Source organism: Pinus tabuliformis, chromosome X (genome assembly GCF_031772625.1).
Source record: "Pinus tabuliformis cultivar Carrire ecotype Pingquan chromosome X, CPIR1, whole genome shotgun sequence".
Taxonomy (NCBI): Eukaryota; Viridiplantae; Streptophyta; class Pinopsida; order Pinales; family Pinaceae; genus Pinus; species Pinus tabuliformis.
This window is the reverse complement of record NC_142308.1, coordinates 1,167,168,757-1,167,187,621: the sequence shown is the minus strand read 5'-3', so window position 1 is coordinate 1,167,187,621 and position 18,865 is coordinate 1,167,168,757. Positions and strand designations below refer to the sequence as shown.

Below are 18,865 nucleotides of genomic sequence, written 5' to 3'. Positions count from 1 at the left end.
CAGAGGCAAGGTCTAGTTGTGGATTGGCATAGAAAAGTATCTTGGAAACAACGGTCCAGATAAGTGGAATAAATATTCTGTTTAATTGCTAGACATTTATCCTGTATATTGATATATATTCTTATGTTTAAATTCCTAAATTTTTATCCTGTGTATTGTTACAATCTATTCATACTAAACATTCACATAAATTAGGAAATTGTCTAGATAATTTACTGTGATATCACAAGAAGATCCTAATAGACATTCTGTGCAGAGGTAAGTAAATATTCAGTGCGGTTAAGGACCTAGACCATAGCCAGTGTACTGGAATCCATTTCTAGAAAGACTAAAAAAAAGATTGAAAAAAAAAGGAAGACATTATTAATTCTCGGTAAAAAAATGAGTGAAATAGCATCTAGGACAATAAATGCCTCATTAACAGATATTGCCATACAAATAAACTTGTTAACAAAGAAATACAAGCTTACTGATAGAAATGGCCAAGGTGGTCGATTAAACCCCCTATATCTCTCATAATAGAGATAAGTATAAACCAAAACGAAAAAGGGAAAGCCCGAGTACAGGTGCTGCCAAAGCCTAAGTTATCTGAGGGATACTCAGGTGCCTCTTTCCTTTAGCTCGAATACAAGTAAACAACGAGATTTTAATAAAGGAAATGAATTGATACAAATTGTTGACATAATCTAACATCAATATAAATAAATGATAAAGTATACAAGAGAATAAATAATTTAGCGTTCAAGAAACGGAAGGAATTTTTATGACAGAAGGCTCCGAGGAATCACCCTCTTGTTTACAAACACTAACTATTGCGAGAGGGAAACTACCATTCCAGAAGAATGTAAGACGCGTAGTCAGAATAGACAAATGGCAATAACAGTATAAATCCATCTATACGACAGTTTAAGCAAATAATATTAAACCATGTAGAGTTGCAATGGTAAGAGCATTGCCTCTAAAATCAATATAGAAGTAAACCAAATAAGATAAATAAGATAGATTTGCATTAATCATGAATGTATAATAGTGTCAAGTCGAGCAGGGAAAGCCAGGGTTCGGATGCCCCAAACCCTCGATTGAACTTTTCAATACCAAATCGTCTATTTGTAACAACCCAATTTTAAAATATACAAATAATTATATCAATTATGTGATTTATACTCAACACACAATTAACCAACTATTTAACATAGAATTTCATAAATATGAGTAGAGACAACTTACCTGTGGCGATGATATTCCTTACTTGTGATTTCGGAGTTGAACAGTATTTGAATCTCGCTAACCGCAGGTTTTGGGGATGACTCTCCACCAAACCGTAGGTTCAATTGCACAAAAACTTGCTACAACTGGCCACCCCCGAGCCCTCAATCAACGTACTACTGCTAGGGAATCCTTTGTCTCACAACACTTTTCTCCCAAGAGAATGGATGATGGAATCATGCAATGATCTCTCATCTTCCTCACCATCTATTAAATAGAGCAAACATTGGAAGGGTAACCGCATGCATACACTCCATGTGTCAACATGCAACTTTTATTTCTTTATTTCAAGTTTAACTTAATTTAGTAATTCTCTTAATGTAATTCTTTCTTATTTTATTCCTTTTTACTTTTTGATAACTTTACTTATTTTTACTATTTTTATAATTCTCTTAATTTAACTCTTTCTTATTTTATTGTACTTTTTGTTAACTTTACTTAGTTTTACTATTTTTATAGTTTATTTATATTTATATTTATTTAGAACTCTAGTATTGTTATTTACTATTTTATTTATTTATTATTATTATATTTTCTTCATTATTTATTATTTATTACTATTATTATATTTTCTTTACTGTTTATCATTTATTTTCTTATATTTTAATATTATATTATATTATTTATTATTTATTATTTTTATTATTATTAGGGGACATTACATACTCCCCATCTTTAAGGAACTTTGTCCTGAAGCTAAGTTGACTTATTTAACATTTTATTTAGTTAGTTAGTTATTACTTCATGTTTTCCCTACACCCTCTGTTGAACTAGTATAACCAATAGGCATCGAAAGTTTTCACAACACCCGGGAAATCTCAAGGAATCTCTATCCTTTTTCCCCCTTTCGGAACCAGGCATAAGCCTCCTCGGTCTATATCCTAGTCTAAGGCTGGCCCCAAAGCTTGCGCCCGACTCATACCTCATCTGCCCCAAGGCAGGCATCTGGTACGGTACTCAATGACTCAAGGCATCTCACAAGGTTGGCCCACTCCCTCCGCAACTACTAAGGCGCAAAACCCCATGCATCGAAGTCCTTAGACCCCCACCAGACTTCGGCATCCCAATCCAATACTAGGCACCTAGCCTACAATATCAGGCACTTGGCCTCCTTAAGATGGTCCCATAGCCCCTCAAGAGCTATCCATCAAGAGCTATACAAGACAAAGGAACCACTGGCATATGTACTATTGATTGAGTATGTCCCCAGCCCATATGGTGTTACATATTCTCCCTCACAAGTATGGGCTCCTACGAGATCATCAAATAAACCAACTCTCTCGCCCATTTGTGGATTTCTTGTGAATCACCACATCTCAATGTACATCCAATGCATTAATTATAACATCATAGTATCATAGAAAATAATCTACATGCCAAGTCTTGCATGTCATCATGAGAACATAACATTATTGTTATCACAAAATTTTGCATGTCACAAATCTACATACAATTACCACATGCTTCACATCATAAGATCCCTCCTAAGTTATAACATCGACATTAAACATTAAAGACATATCATCACGTAATAAATAAACCACATGTCAACATACCTCAACGTAACATCATAATGCCTATGCATATCATAATCATCATAAGTATACATCATCAGTATTGTAACAACTATATAAATATGAACCACATGTGCATGATTACCCTCATACCATCATATCGTGAAGCATCATCAATATGAGAACTATCAAATATAGAATAATACACTATAAGCATTCTTATCATGATTCATCAGAAAAATCCATTTCATTTGCTTGTATAAATATTGAATACCAAGTATGAAATAATATTATTCAAGATCCATCTAGGATCTAGGCTATATCATTAATACCAATAGTGTCATGTTTTCAACAAGATGTCAATTGTTGTCTAATAATAATTTCCTCTTCTTTCAGTAATAAGTTCACAATTTGCAAGATACACATAACCACACTAAAATATGTTACAGTTTTGATATAGTCTCTTTAATTGCAAGTTTCACCATTTAGAGTCTTGATCTCTAGCTAGTTTATTACTAGCTTTATCATTATTCCTTAAACCAATGTTTCACTTCCAATACATTGACTCATTTAATCCAAACACATAACTCAACAATGACATACCACCTTCTTACTCTTCACATTAATTATTTTCTCATTAGTCTTTAAGCCTCATCTTATGACAAAATGTATCGACTTCTCCAATGATAAACAATTATTATCCTTAATATTTACCGGTAAACATTTTCCTAGTTTATCACTTGTTATTCTTAAGAAATTACAAGCGCACACAAGTCCGCCTCTAGCCCTCTACCTCTACCTCAAGCCCTCTGCCACACACCTTCACTACAACATGACAATCAATCGAGGGGTCTGACTCTCTCTACATGTTGCTCAATCCACTCATCAATATTCTTAAGAAACTTCTTCATGATAGAAACACCCCTTCGCTTCCTCGTACCAAATTTTCATTGATATACCTTTTTTTTCTTTTTTTTGATACTCTCGACTTCCTAATATTCCATGTCTATTTCAATTACAAAAACATATTATCAAATTGACTTTGATTTCTCATCTCTAGTCATTGTGGTTTCTTTTCCTACTCTCTTAATGCATAAAACTATTACACTTGGAATGTTGCTACTAATTCCCAACTTGGGTCAGACCTTATAAGTAAATTCAATAAAATGGTATCTAATGTAATATACTTATCGTTTCTTTCTTTAAGGCATCACGGAATAGGATTACCTAATCATACACCATGATGTCCATAATCCATGCATATAGTTAGTCGTCTATGGAAAAATTGATAACGTGACTCTCCCATTAGAGGGAAAAACTATTATAGATGTTGTCATGCACGTAACTTATCTCCTTCAATTGATTTAATTTTATTATCGATTTACTTCTTTAATCTATGTCATCATCTAGGTTCCTTCAAAATTGACCTTCATTATTACCATGAGTATTCAACTTCATTAGTTGATTGCCAATATTTTCTTCCTTATATGCATGATTCATCTTTAAATACACCTTATAATTATTCTCATCATGTTCTTGTATGGAGATAATTCTATGATTCCACAACCATTTTCTACCAAGTTGTTCATTGAAGGGATTCCATTAGAGTTCCAAGTTATGATTATTCCAACATCTTCCATTATGTTGTAAAATAAGTTGTCTCTTCTTATTGATTTCTTACCCTTTTTGTGACGCTTCCAGTCAACCACCTGAAGTATTTATCTAGCACCCCATTGTTTTTTCATCTCATCATTCCAACTTGGTCATAATGACATTAGCTACCATTAGTTATCACTATTCGAAATTTTGCAAGTTTCTCCTTCCCATTTCTCCTTCGACAACTTTATTCAATTTATCAACAAAAATCAATTTCATTAAATCATTAATACTCATCTAATACAAAGTTAATAAACACTAAATCTATCCCTAATTTAAAATTTTTAATTTAATTTATGTAATCCAATACTACTAATCATCAAAAATCCTCCATTTCTTTACATATTTTTCTTTTATATATACTAATATAAATAATGATAAATTTAATTAAGTATTTTTTTCAATTTTTTACCGTAGAGGTCACATAGAGTCGAAACCCGCTCTGATACCATATGTAACAACCCAATTTTAAAATATACAAATAATTATATGAATTATGTGATTTATACTCAACACACAATTATTCAACTATTTAATATAGAATTTCAGAAATATGAGCAGAGACAACTTACCTATGGTGATGATATTCCTTACTTGTGATTTCGGAGTTGAAAAGTATTTGAATCTCACTAAACACAACAAAGTTTTGGGGACGACTCTCCCCCCAACCGTAGATTCAATTGCACAAAAACTTGCTACAACTGGCCACCCCCGCACCCTCAATCAACATACTACTTTCAAGGAATCCTTTGTCTCACAACACTTTTCTCCCAAGAGAATGGATGACGGAATCATGGAATGATCTCTCATCTTCCTCACCGTCTATTAAATAAAGCAAACGTTGGAAGGGGAACCGCATGCACACACTCCATGTGTCAACATGCAACTTTATTTCTTTATTTTAAGTTTAACTTAATTTAGTAATTCTCTTAATGTAATTCCTTTTTATTTTATTCCTTTTTACTTTTTGATAACTTTACTTATTTTTACTATTTTTATAGTTTACTTAATTTAACTCTTTCTTATTTTATTGTATTTTTTATTAACTTTACTTAGTTTTACTATTTTAATAGTTTATTTTTACTTATATTTATTTGGAACTCTAGTATTGTTATTTAATATTTTATTTATTTATTATTATTATATTTTCTCATTATTTATTATTTATTTACTATTTTTATCTTTTCTTTATTGTTTATCATTTATTTTCTTATATTTTAATAAAATATTATATTATTTATTATTTATTATTTTTATTATTATTAGGGGACATTACACTATTCACAAGTTGACTTAAACATTTCATATCAAAACTACTTAAAAGACGAGAGGCCGCATAAACCCCTTTTAATTACAAACTCTCGATGGCCAAGAATGTTTGAGTGAAAATATGAGCAGTCATAGTAAAGTAGTTAGACAAAATTAAACATTGAGTTGAAACCCTAAATAATTTAACTAAGCAGAGGACTCTAACAGTGCGAGATACCCATAGGCAGAAAGGACAGTCCTTGTCGCGAGCTGAAATCTGAGCGAGGGTTCCATCTAGCCTTCACCATGGCACTACATAACTCTTCCTTCCCAATAGGAAGACGAGGATTAGAGCCCATAGCCAAAGAACAAGACTGACAAAAAACATAATGGAGGTAATGTCATGAGGAAAGCAATATACCTGGGTTAGGCTGGATAGTGGAAACTTTCCACAGTTGAAGGAAGCACCATGAAACCCGAACCCTGTTATAGAAAAACCAATTGTTAGGTATTGTATATTAGATAGAGAAATAAACACAAATTTATGAATCCAACTCTCAAAATTTGAAGAAACCCATTACCTGCGTAAGGGGATTAATCTCTGCAGTAAACGTCGGAGCCACCGCTCGCAAGGAAGAAATGAGAAGGAGATTACACCTAACCAGAGGCATAGAACCCCAAGGATTCATCATATCCATCTGATCCTTGAAATGTCTAGAGGTCGTTGATTCTGGAGGGAATCCCAAAACATAGTCGAAGCAGTACCACAACAAAAGCACCAGCGAGGAAGCACTGTCACCTAGGCCGAGTAATCTGCAGCCAATTAATGTGATATGGAGTTTGCAAGGACGGGTAAGTAAATACAGTTCAGAAGATTGGACATTCACCGAGAGAAAATATGTAAACAGTATAAGGTTCATAAATAAATTCTATTTGACAGGGCAAATGTCGCTATGTAAAACCTAAATGGAGTTATGTAATGACATGTGGACTCGATTAACAGCAAACTCTCCAGATTGTAACCCAGCCACAAGTCAATTGTTTTATATGATTTAAATGCTCGATCACATTATAATGTGTATAAAGTCAATACATAATGAGAATGACATTATAATGTGTATAAAGTCAATGCATAATGAGAATAAAAATTGTGTTATATGATTCAAATGCTCGATCACATTATAATGTGTATAAAGTCAATACACAATGAGAATAACATTATAATGTGTATAAAGTCAATACATAATGAGGATAATTATTAACATAGGTTTGCAATGTTATATTTCATAAGTGTAAGTTAAACTGAATGGGTATTGTGGTAAGTTAGTAAATAAATTTTTGTCATGGAAAGTATTAGCTAGTAGATGTGTGACACATTTCATAGGCCCAACTTTAAATAGAAAATGTGAAAAGATGATAGATGTAGAATCATATTTGCTCCACAAAGACCTTACAATTCACATATTTCTACTAGACACAGTTATGTAAAATATATTTTCATCGAATTATAATTTTTTAATATTTTATTCCCTCTGCACTAATCAAATTCATTAATTTTTTTTATCAATTTTATTTTCTATATCTTTGTTGCAAGTTTTATTATTTTTTTAACTAGATTTAACTTATGCAAGTTCGTTTACAATTTTACCAGTTTAAAAAAATATATATTCAAATATAATATAAATATAATAAAAATTAAATGAAATTAAACTAGGATTCTATGATGATGATGATGATGATGAGAAGAAGAGATTTCACTCATGGAAGGAGAAGGAGGGGGTTCTACGATGATGATGATGATGAGAAGAAGAAGAGATTCCACTCATGGAAGGAGAAGGAGGGGGTTCTTCTTCACCATTTGCATGCATTGAACCTTGTTCTTTTGCCTTTTTCCATTCTACTTTCTCCAGCCTTGAAAGCAACTGACCAACATTTTCTGCCATTGTATAGAAGGTTTTGCGGAAATTGAGCTCCTCTTCATAATGAGCCTCTTCACTTGCCATGTTTCTCCTTCGATGTGCACGCTCTGCTTCGGGATCGAAAGACTTTAGTTTCCCTTTGCCTCTTCGGACCCTGTTTCTTGTTAGCATATAAACATGAAATTCACATCTAAAAAGACCTGTTCTGATACCACTTGATCCAAGATCTTTTTCTTATAGATGTATTAAAGAATTACATGCATAAATTGTAGCTTAAACATAGAAATTTAATGTACACATGAGCGAAGAGGAGAAACACAAGAAGCATGAAAGAAGACAACAAAACTTGATAACGGAGTTCGTCCTGACTTGGACTACGTCTCCGGGCCCTGCTCGATCAATGGGGAGGCCTTCATTCATTAAGTGGCATGAGAAAGAAGAGTACAAGCATCAGTTACAAAAAGGAGTTTTATACCTCCATACTGAAAAATGGCCGAAAAATGCAGAACTCTGATGGAGAAACGGATAGTGCCATTGCATTCGTGGCGTCGAGAAGTGCTGAAACCATATAAAATTTGTCAAATTCTGACAAAGTGAAAATCTGGCCCACCTACAAAAATCTACCTCAAACTACTTGCACTCCCTCTTCTGCCTTGGCGCACTAATGAACTGTGTTTAAATAAAAATTTGGCAGGCAGATTACACAACAGTTAGTTGTGGCACAGTGGTTTCGGATCCTGTTATTATGGAGGAGGTAGGGTGGTCAAACCTCGCCTCCTTTTTTTACACAACCAAATGTTAATTTTAAACATTGGTTTGGGTGGGCCTGCCTTGGGCGACCTGCCCACTCCACCTACCCCGAGTTGTATTCTTACTAAGGCGAAAGGGTTAAGGTTGGGTCCAGCCCCAAGGGTCGGCCCACCTTTCCCGTGCATGTTTTTTTTCATCTTAAATGGGTTGGGTCCATGCCCCAAGGGCTGGCCCACCCAAACTTGTGTTGCGTTACGGTGGTTCCGTGGTATGGGGGGAGGGGCTATAGGCGTGGCCCGCCCCTCAATTAACAATGATATTGAATGATTGGGGTGGCGGGATTGGTGGCCTGCCACCCTTTTTTTAATATTTTTTTTGGTTAAAAAAACCGACATGGCCATTTTTGAAAATTTGAATTTTGACCGAAAGAGTCTTTTTAACCAAACAACAATTTCACCTAGAATCTGGCTGGAGTTGTTCGGATTCAGTCCGCTGGAAAAGTCCAAATTGTGTCTTCATTAATCCTGCCCAATGAGCAAAAGTCAACCCAACTTTCACTGCCTCTATCTTCTTCATCCAGACTCAGATTTGAGTGTCGTTCACACCGTTGGAATCAGAGTGACGAGCACTTCGGTTTGGTGTCAAGTTAATCATCTTTCCGCCACTTTGGATTTTGCACCTTTTCCATACCATTGGTGTCTGGAGATCCACTTGGATCAGTATCTGAGATCAGGGAAATGAAAAGCAAGAGGAGAAATTTGTGTTGAAGGGTCGGGTAGTTTTTATGTGGCTATGTTAGGTTAGGACCAAAGAGCAATGAGACTGTGAGTTCTTCTAGAAAGAGGTTCCTATACCCAGGAACAGCTCGAGGGGGGGGGGGACTATTTGGCGTAATAGTCTCAAGTTTGGGAGGAAAAGAAACCAGAGGCAAGGTCTGGTTGTGAATTGACATAGAAAAGTATCTGGGAATCAGTGGTCCTGATAAGTGGAAGAAATCTTATGTTTAATTGCTAGACAATTATCCTGTGTATTGATATATATTCTTATGTTTAAATTGCTAAATCTTTATTCTATGTATTGTTACAATCTATGCATACTAAACATTCACATAAATTAGGAAACAATCTAGATAATTTACCGTGATATCACAAGAAGATCCTACTAGACATTCTGTGCAGAAAGTAAGTAAATATTCAGTGTAGTTAAAGACCTAGACCATAGCCAGTGTACTGGAATTCTTTTCTAGAAAGATTGAAAAAAAAAGGAAGACATTATTAATTCTCGGTAAAAAAATGAGTGAAGTACCATCTAGGACAATAAACGCCTCATTAACAGATATTGCCATTGAAATAAACTTGTTAGCAAAGAAATACAAGCTTACTGATAGAAATGGCCAAGGTGGTGGATTAAACCCCAAAAATCATCTCATAATACAGATAAGTATAAACCAAAACGAAAAAGGGTAAGCCCGAGTACAGGTGCTGCCAAAGCCTGAGTTATTCGAGGGATACTCAAGTACCTTTTTCCTTTAGCTTGAATACAAGTAAATAATGAGATTTTAATAAAGGAACTGAATTGATACAAATTGCAGACATAATCTAACATCAATATAAATAAACGATAAAGTATACAGGAGAATAAATAATTTAACGTTCAAGAAATGGAAGGAATTTTTATGGTAGAAGGCTACGAGGAATCACCCTCTTGTTTACAAACTCTAACTATTGCAAGAGGGAAACTGTCATTCAAGAAGAATGCAAAACGCGTAGTCAGAATAGAAAAATGGCAATAATAGTATAAATCCATTTACACGATAGTTTAAGCTAAATAATGTTAAACCATATAGAGTTGTCGTGGTAAGAGCGCTACCTCTAGAATCAATATAGAAGTAAACCGAATAAGATAAATAAGATAGATTTGCATTAATCATGAATATATAACAGTGTCAAGTCGAGCAAGGAAAGCCAGGGTTTGGATGCCCCAAACCCTCGACAGAACCTTTCAATACGAAATCGCCTATTCACAGGCTGACTTAAACATTTCATATCAAAACTATTTAAAAGACGAGAGGCCGGATAAACCCCTTTTAATTACAAACTCTCGATCACTGAGAATGTTTGAGTGAAAACTTGAGCAGCCATAGTAAAGCAGTTATACAAAATTAAACATTGAATTGAAACCTTAAACAATTTAATTGAGTAGAGGACCCTAGCAGTGCAAGATACCCAAAGGCAGATAGGACGGTCCTCGTCGCATGCCGAAATCTGAGCGAGGGTTCCATCCAACCTTCGCCATGGCACTGCAGAGCTCTTCCTTCCCAACAGGAAGACAGGGATTAGAGCCCATAGCCAAAGAACAAGACTGACAAAAAACATAATGGAGGTAGTGTCATCAAAAAAGCAATATACCTTGGTTAGGCTGGACAGAGGAGACTTTCCGCAGTTGAAGGCAGCACCATGAAACCTGAACCCTGTTATAGAAAACCAATTGTTAGGTAATGTATATCAAATAGAGAAATAAACACAGATTTATGAATCCAACACTCAAAATTTGAAAAAGCCCATTACCTGCAAGGGGATTAATCTCTGCAACAAACGTTGGAGCCACCACTCGCAAGGAAGAAATGAGAAGGAGATTACACCTAATCAGAGGCATAGAACCCCGAGGATTCACCATATCCATTCGATCCTTGAAATGTGTATAAAGTCAATACATAATGAGAATAATTATTAAAGCAGGTTTGCAATGTTACATTTCATAAGTGTCAAGTTAAACTGAATGGATATTGTGGTAAGCTAGTAAATAAATTTTTTTATGAAAAGTATTAGTTAGTAGATGTGTGACACATTTCATAGGCCCAACTTTAAAGAGAAAATGTGAAAAAATGATAGATGTAGAATCATCTTTGCTCCACAAAGACTTTACAAATTCACATATTTCTACTAAACACAATGATGTAAAATATATTTCATTGAATTATAATTTTTTATTATTTTATTCGCTGTGCACTAATCAAATTAATTAATCTTTTTTTATCAATTTTATTCTCTATATCTTTGTTGCAAATTTTATTCAATTTTTTTAACTAAATTTAACTTATGCAAGTTCATTTACAATTTTACCAATTAAAAAAAATATATATTCAAATATAATATAAATATAATATTAAATTATATTATATTATATTATATTAAATTAGGATATCACGAAATTTACGGCCATCAGAAGTCGCTACTTCGGACATTGTCATATAATGACCGACTATCCTTCCAAAAATAAACCGTGTCATCGTGTAGAAGCGGGCGTCTCTCGCTATTGGGACCAAAAAACAATCTTATCTTCTTCCTTTTATCATTCATTTCTTTGCTTTGCGCGTTGAACCGACTTGCCAAGTGATTATTGCTAAAACACTGCCATCGCCATCACCGTCGTGCAGCAACTGACTTTAACAATCGGTAGGAAAGAGCTTCAAAATATCATCGCGACACTGGCGCGGTATCCGATTCGATCTGCTACAGGACCTTCTCTACAAAGAAGTGGGCTCCAACGCCGTTTTGCTACTATCGTGGCATTCCACCTGGTGAATATTTTTAGCGTGTAAACTGCTTGGAAATGTGAATATCAAATTGAAACCGGCTTTCATCATTTTAATATCAACTTGAGGTGGTAGATATTGCTAATTCCAACCATTAAGACCGCCTAGTAGTTTCGAGTTTGCCTATAAAATCTCTGCCCTCTCTTTTATACAACATATCTGCTTCTACGTCTGGAGATAGATATTTCTGCCGTTTTCAAAGCACACTCGAGATTTCTTTCAAGTTTCTGCTCGATGGGCGCCCTGGATTATGTATCGAGTTTGTTCGGCGATCGCACGAGACGCGTCAAGCAATTACAGTTGCAGGTATACTGCATCCCCCACTTTTATTAATTAAGTATGACGTCTATTTCGTTAATTTCCAGTTTCAATGATCATTTGATGCTTTTCTGTTTCCTTTCTGTTTATATACCAGCAAAAATACATTTTAAACAACAGATTATTATTTTTTTTGAAATTCTTTCACCCTATTCCACCCAAAACTCCAAAACGTGGACAACGCCGTAAATTTGATCCTGCAAAGCTGATCATTGTTTTAATTTCTGGAACTGGTGCAGACTGTGGTGTTGAGGGTCCGCAATATAGATTGTGACGGCTGTGCGAAGAGAGTGAAGAGGTCAGTCTCGTCCATGAAAGGTGAGCACTGAGTATTCGGTGTGGTTCTTTAACTGGATTTGTTCACATGGTGCATCGCTTTTTAGTATTATATTAAATCATATTAAGATGTTCACAGATATTATTAACAGTTATACAATACTTCTATCATAAATATAAAGCTTAATGGTGATTGAATCATCTCTTAGAGCACCTTATCTCATATGCGCAGGCGTGCAATCGGTGGATCTGGACAGAAAGCAGCAAAAGTTAACAATAACTGGATACGTGGAGGTATACAAAGTGCTGCGGAGGGTGAAGGGCACCGGTAAGCCCACAGAGATTTGGCCTTTTGTACCTGCCGAAATGGCATACCATCCCTACGCTGCTGGGGTTTACGACAAGAAGGCTCCTCCTGGCTACGTTCGGAAAGTGGAACCGGGTTTCCTCATGAGCCCTAATCGCACAGACGAGCAGTACACTTCCATGTTCAGTGAAGACAATGCGAATTCCTGCACCATCATGTAGCTGCAGCTGCCGCTGCCTGTACAGTCAAAACTATTTATTGGGGCGGCGGCAGCAGAAGAGGCTCCCAGCTTTTTCTCAACGCCAACTGTTCTTGGTGATTGGCGGTGTAGGGCGGCTTCTCTATCTTTATAATTATATTTCTGTGACTAGAGCTCTTTTCGATCTAATGGGCTGTTTAGGAGAAGGAGAACAGATCGTGAACATGGTTTGAAAATTATTATTCTTCATGAATATTTCCGCCGTGCCAAAATATCAAAGCAGAAGAGAGGCCAGGCCATAAGCGACACAACGCGAACAAATAGTGATCGTGTTGAGCTTCCTTGCCCTATGACCCTGAAGCGTTCTTAAGAATCCAAGAACTCGTCACTGTGTAAAGTATAACGGTCTTTTCCATGATATATCTACCGATAAGGTCATTCTTTTTTCTCGAAGGTTTCAACCATTTACTTTACGGAGGTAGACATACTATATCTTCTTTGATTTGGATTTGTGGCTTTTGAGAAGGAAATATATGTTTTTATGTTTTAGTGGTTAAACCTACTCAAATTATAACAAATTTTAAATTTTAAACTTTATAATGATCAAATCAAAACCAAAATATATTAAGATATTTATATAAATTAAATAGTTTATAAATACATACGATTTTGTTAATATTTTTGAAAAAAAAACATAACATAAATTAAATTATAATATTATTTTAAATTATTATTATTAATTATGTAGTTAGATATATGTATTTTGGTATAGGTTTTCTCAATTTTAATTTAATAATCAATAATTTTTCATTGGATAGTAACAAAGTCTATTTATAAATTAAGAATCTCCATAATATTCAAGTGAATATGAATCTCCATAGTTAAAAATCTTTTCACATATTTAAAGTTATAATTTAGTTAATTCTTATGAATTTTTTAATTTTAGTAACTTGATGAAGTAAGTATTTTGATGCTTATTATGACTTGATGTCTATCATCATTTCCCAACCATTTAATCTATAGGGTTGCGCTAATTTAAACATATATACATTTAATAAAAACATGTAAATTCTTAACTCTAGAGATTCACTTTTATATTACCATGGAGATCCTTAACTTGTAAATAGACTTTGTTACAATACCATGGACCAATGTCATGGCTTACGAATAGTACATGATAAAAAAAAGACATAACTACATTGTAACTACTAGTAAAAATATTCTAGAATATTTCATAGAGATTAAATCTCAACCATCCACCTAATTATTATTAATAATTAAATTAAAATTTTAAAAATCATATTCTAAAATAAATAAGCTTAGAAATTAAATAATAAAATTAAAAACATTTAAAACCTTTTAAAATTCTTAAACCATATAAACCTATAATTTTTAAAATTAAATTTCAAAATTCTTAAATTTCACCTCTCCAAAGAATCTTCTAAATCTTCTAAATTATTGGACAACTATCATGTTAATCTACATCCACAGTGCTCCATCAAATTATCTTATGACAATTGTAACAATATCATTCCGTGAATTCATAAATAATCGAATTATCCCAACGTTAAACTAAATCCTTAAAGCTTTATTTCAATTTTGTTTTATTTTAAGTTTTGGTTTAAAAATTTGTTTTAATTGTTTTTAAGTTTATTCCCTTTTTTTAAGTTTTTTTCTCAGTTTCTAATTGATTTAAGAATTAGTTATATCTATATATATATATATATATATATATTTTTATTATTTAAATTAATTTCGTATATTACTCATTACTTAAAATGTAATTACTCAATTAGTGAATGTTAAGTAAATATTATAAAATAAAGCAAATGTAAAAGTTGAATAAGTTAAATTGGGAGAGTGAAAAAGAAATTAATGAAAAGAAAAAATAAATAAAATAAGAAAGAACATTAAGGAATAGGATATGAAGTGTCACGCCCCTACACCTGCGGTAGTCTTCCAACCGCTTGTAGCAAGGTGCGGCACCACCGAACGCGTTCTTTTCACCAATACTAATATTCGTGGACTACGTCTACTCTCACATTAACATACTTAGCTTGTGTTTCGCAACTAAGTAAAAGCAATTATCCTTTATACTTAATGAAGCCCATACTCATTCATTATCATCATGCAATTAAACGGAGAACAACAACAATTGCAACAAGTATAAAGGGGAGGGGCAACTCCCCGTAATGTGAGTCTGCCCGGCAATTTTATTATGAATATCAGATTACAACACAAGCGTGTCTTGGCCGAACCAAGTCTCACACTTAACCAAATATTACAATAAATAGGCAACCTGCCTTTTATAATACATGTACACCTCTTGCATAAAGGATAGTGCTCACCCGAGCCACTAATTCACTTTACCAAGTCTTGCACAAAACCGTACTTCAGAATTCACCCAACACATGACACACTTGCCAACCATCAACCAAAATACAAGTCTGCGCAATCTCCAAGTCTAATGTGCATGAGATATGCGCATCTCCTTCACCAAACTACGCACTCTTCTTGTCTTCCTTGCGTAGATGTATGAGCGAATGTCTCTTGTTCAAATGAGCCTCCATGCTCACTTACTTATACCCATCTGTGCGTGAGTTTTAAGGGGGTGTGCGGCCCCATGGCCGACCCCACAAGTCTTCAACATACGCCCACTTGTCTTCATTCACAAGTCGGCTTGCTTCCTTTCTTTACATCGCAAATATACGTGCGTTTAGCTCAACACTTAGTCGTTTTAAGTGCTCTCCTTATTGTCGCATTTTTATGTCGCATAGTGTCGGAAGTTTGTCGCATTTCCTCCGCACTCCGTTGCACCCGTCGCACATCGTGGTTGAACGCACCTGCACGCCCGCCCGCGCCCGTGCACGATCGCCCGTCGTCGCCCTGCTGCATGAAGGCCTTACATCCTCCTCCACCTGAAATCGTTGTCATCCTCGACAACATATCATCCTGGTAGCCATCCACCAAGATCATCACTCAATTGTGATGTGAACTCCTCTTCGCAAGGGAAACATCCTTGCAACATATGTAGAGACTCTTCTCCACTATGTCCCGGCTCAATGACCACTGCCACCAAGCTCACCATACCAAGGCATGCATCTCCACGGTATGCTCTCCATAAGATGTCATCTCGATCCAAATGTCACCATGTGAACCTCGTCATGATACTCCAGCATAATGCCAACACATCTCTGTACACTTCCGGACCTCATGTCTGAACTAGTTGGGTAGCTAATCCAACCATCACGCTCATTCCATGAGAGTGAACATCCTCATGCCATCATCAGCTGTTCCTCAAACATCTGCCACATCCTTGACTCCTCAAGAATCTATCTCCAATCCATGCTGAGGTCCATGGAAACTCCATCCATCTCATCTGCAACATGTCATGATGCTTGATGCCAAGCCATCCCTGCACCATCAGTCATACCTGCTCAAACATGTTTAAGGACTCACTGCCATGAGCAGCTAACAATGAGCCCCATATTCTCATCCATCTAAGAAGATGTAGAGGGAGTAGAGCCTGAAGGCTCTCCCTCACTAATCAATTCGATCCACCTATCAGGATCTTCGGTCTCCATCCTTTGTAGATAAGCAACCCGGTCTTCCTTCTGGACATCCAGCCTCACATATACCTCATCATCGTCATCATCATCCTCCACCAACTCTAGCCTTCTTGTCAAATCCAAGATGCTATCTAAAAGTGACCTAATGACCAATGACTGCTCCACAAGCTTTGCCTCAACACTAGACAACCGCTTGTTCACCTTCTCCTTATCCTCCATTTGCATCACTCCCAATTTACAATCAGGCCTTGTCACACTAATGGTTGGCACACCGATTGGTACATCTTCCCTTCCATCATAAATGTAGAGCTTCTTCAAATGTGGAACGATCATAGCATCAAATTGTTTCATGAATTCCATCCCCAATACAGCTTCATAGTCATCAATCCGCACTATAGTGAAGTCCACCTTCCTGGTCCATTCACCAAGAGTAGTGTCCACCCTCTCAGCTATACCAAGAATCTCAATAGGAGGAGAATTCACTGTCTTCATTTGTGCCTTTGCTGGTACAAATTTCAGCCTAATTCTTCTCGCAGTATCTTCGCCCATGAAGTTGTGAGAAGCCCCACTATCCACCATAGTGAGCACATCAGTACCTCCAACCTTCATTCGAACATACTCCAACTTGTTCCTTTCAGGATCCCTTCTAGAGGCCACTTCCGTAGTAGCAGAAGCACCAAGTATCTGCATCATCCCCACAGAAGCATCTTCATTCTTTCCATCAGACTGTGCAATAGTGGCCACCTTTGGTTTAGAGGGACAATTCTTCACCACGTGTGGTCCTGCACATATCCAACACTTCAAAGGCTTCTTCATCTTCGAACCATCATCCGATTTCGAAGCATCATCCTTTTTCTTTTCTTTCGGCTTGTCGAACTTCTTATTCTCATCAGAAGTCTCATCATAATGATCCACCAACCTATCAACCGCAGCAAAAGCTTCCTCAAGTGTCCTAATCTTCTGCCTCTTCACCTCATTGCGTGCCCAAGGCTTCAACCCAATAATGAAGTTGAACACCTTGTCCCTTTCCGCCATGTCGGGAAGTTCCAGAGCTGCACTTGCAAACTCTCGCTGGTATGCTTGTAGGCTTCCGATTTGCTTGATGTACTTAATCTTCGTCCTTGCTTCCCATGTTTCATCCTGAGGACTGAAATGGGTCTGCAAAGCCTTCTTCATGTCATCCCACGAAGTGATGTCATCAGCACTGCCATTGACAATCTGATCCACCCTCCTTCGCCACCACATCTTAGCATCCTTTGTTAAGAACTAAGCAGCCACCTTGACTTGTGTCTCACCATCGGGTAGACTCAACCGTTCCAAGTACTGTTCCATGTCCCATAGAAAGTTTCCAAGAGTCTTTGCATTCCTTGTGCCATCATAAGATTCTGGTTCTTTGACCTTCACATGCGGCACTCCTCCACCTGAGTTATGCCTCATGGCCTTCTTCAACACCGCGATCTCATCCTTGGCTTCATCAAGAGATTTGTTTACCCTGTCAAGAGATCCCTTCAAGTTCACGATCTCTGCAAGACCCTGATCCCTTGCTTCTTCGACCTCTTTGACCCTCATCTCTAGTTGTGTAAATAGAAGATCCATGTACTCATGCTGCGTTCGGAGCTCATCAAGTTCTTCCCTTAGCTTCAAGCTGGTCTCTTGCTCCTTAGTGAGCAATTCCTCCCTCGTTTCCCAGGAAGACTCCATGGCTTCCATCCTCTGCAGTATTCTTTCCATAAGTGATAAAGTTTCGGCTTCATGGCTAGACCCAACTTGAGACCCGGCTGCCATCTCCAACAGCTTCTTCTTCCTTTGCGATCTAGTCTCCACCATCCAACAGCTTTAATCTTCATAAGCAAACCTTTGCTCTGATACCAACTGTCACGCCCCTACACCTGCGGTAGTCTTCCAACCGCTTGTAGCAAGGTGCGGCACCACCGAACGCGTTCTTTTCACCAATACTAACATTCGTGGACTACGCCTACTCTCACATTAACATACTTAGCTTGTGTTTCGCAACTAAGTAAAAGCAATTATCCTTTATACTTAATGAAGCCCATACTCATTCATTATCATCATGCAATTAAACGGCGAACAACAACAATTGCAACAAGTATAAAGGGGAGGGGCAACTCCCCGTAATGTGAGTCTGCCCGGCAATTTTATTATGAATATCAGATTACAACACAAGCGTGTCTTGGCCGAACCAAGTCTCACACTTAACCAAATATTACAATAGATAGGCAACCTGCCT

At 36.3% G+C, this 18,865-nt stretch overlaps 1 protein-coding gene across 1 annotated transcript; it reads left to right on the top strand.

Annotated features, from left to right (window-relative positions):
- Positions 1–12,011: 12,011 nt before the first annotated feature.
- Positions 12,012–13,508, top strand: LOC149144056 (heavy metal-associated isoprenylated plant protein 23-like). Its single transcript, XM_089449037.1, has 3 exons — positions 12,012–12,254; positions 12,506–12,584; positions 12,775–13,508. The coding sequence occupies exons 1-3, from the start codon at positions 12,183–12,185 to the stop codon at positions 13,068–13,070; spliced, it is 447 nt and encodes a 148-aa protein (XP_089305163.1). The 5' UTR covers positions 12,012–12,182; the 3' UTR covers positions 13,071–13,508.
- The last annotated feature ends 5,357 nt before the right edge of the window (positions 13,509–18,865 follow it).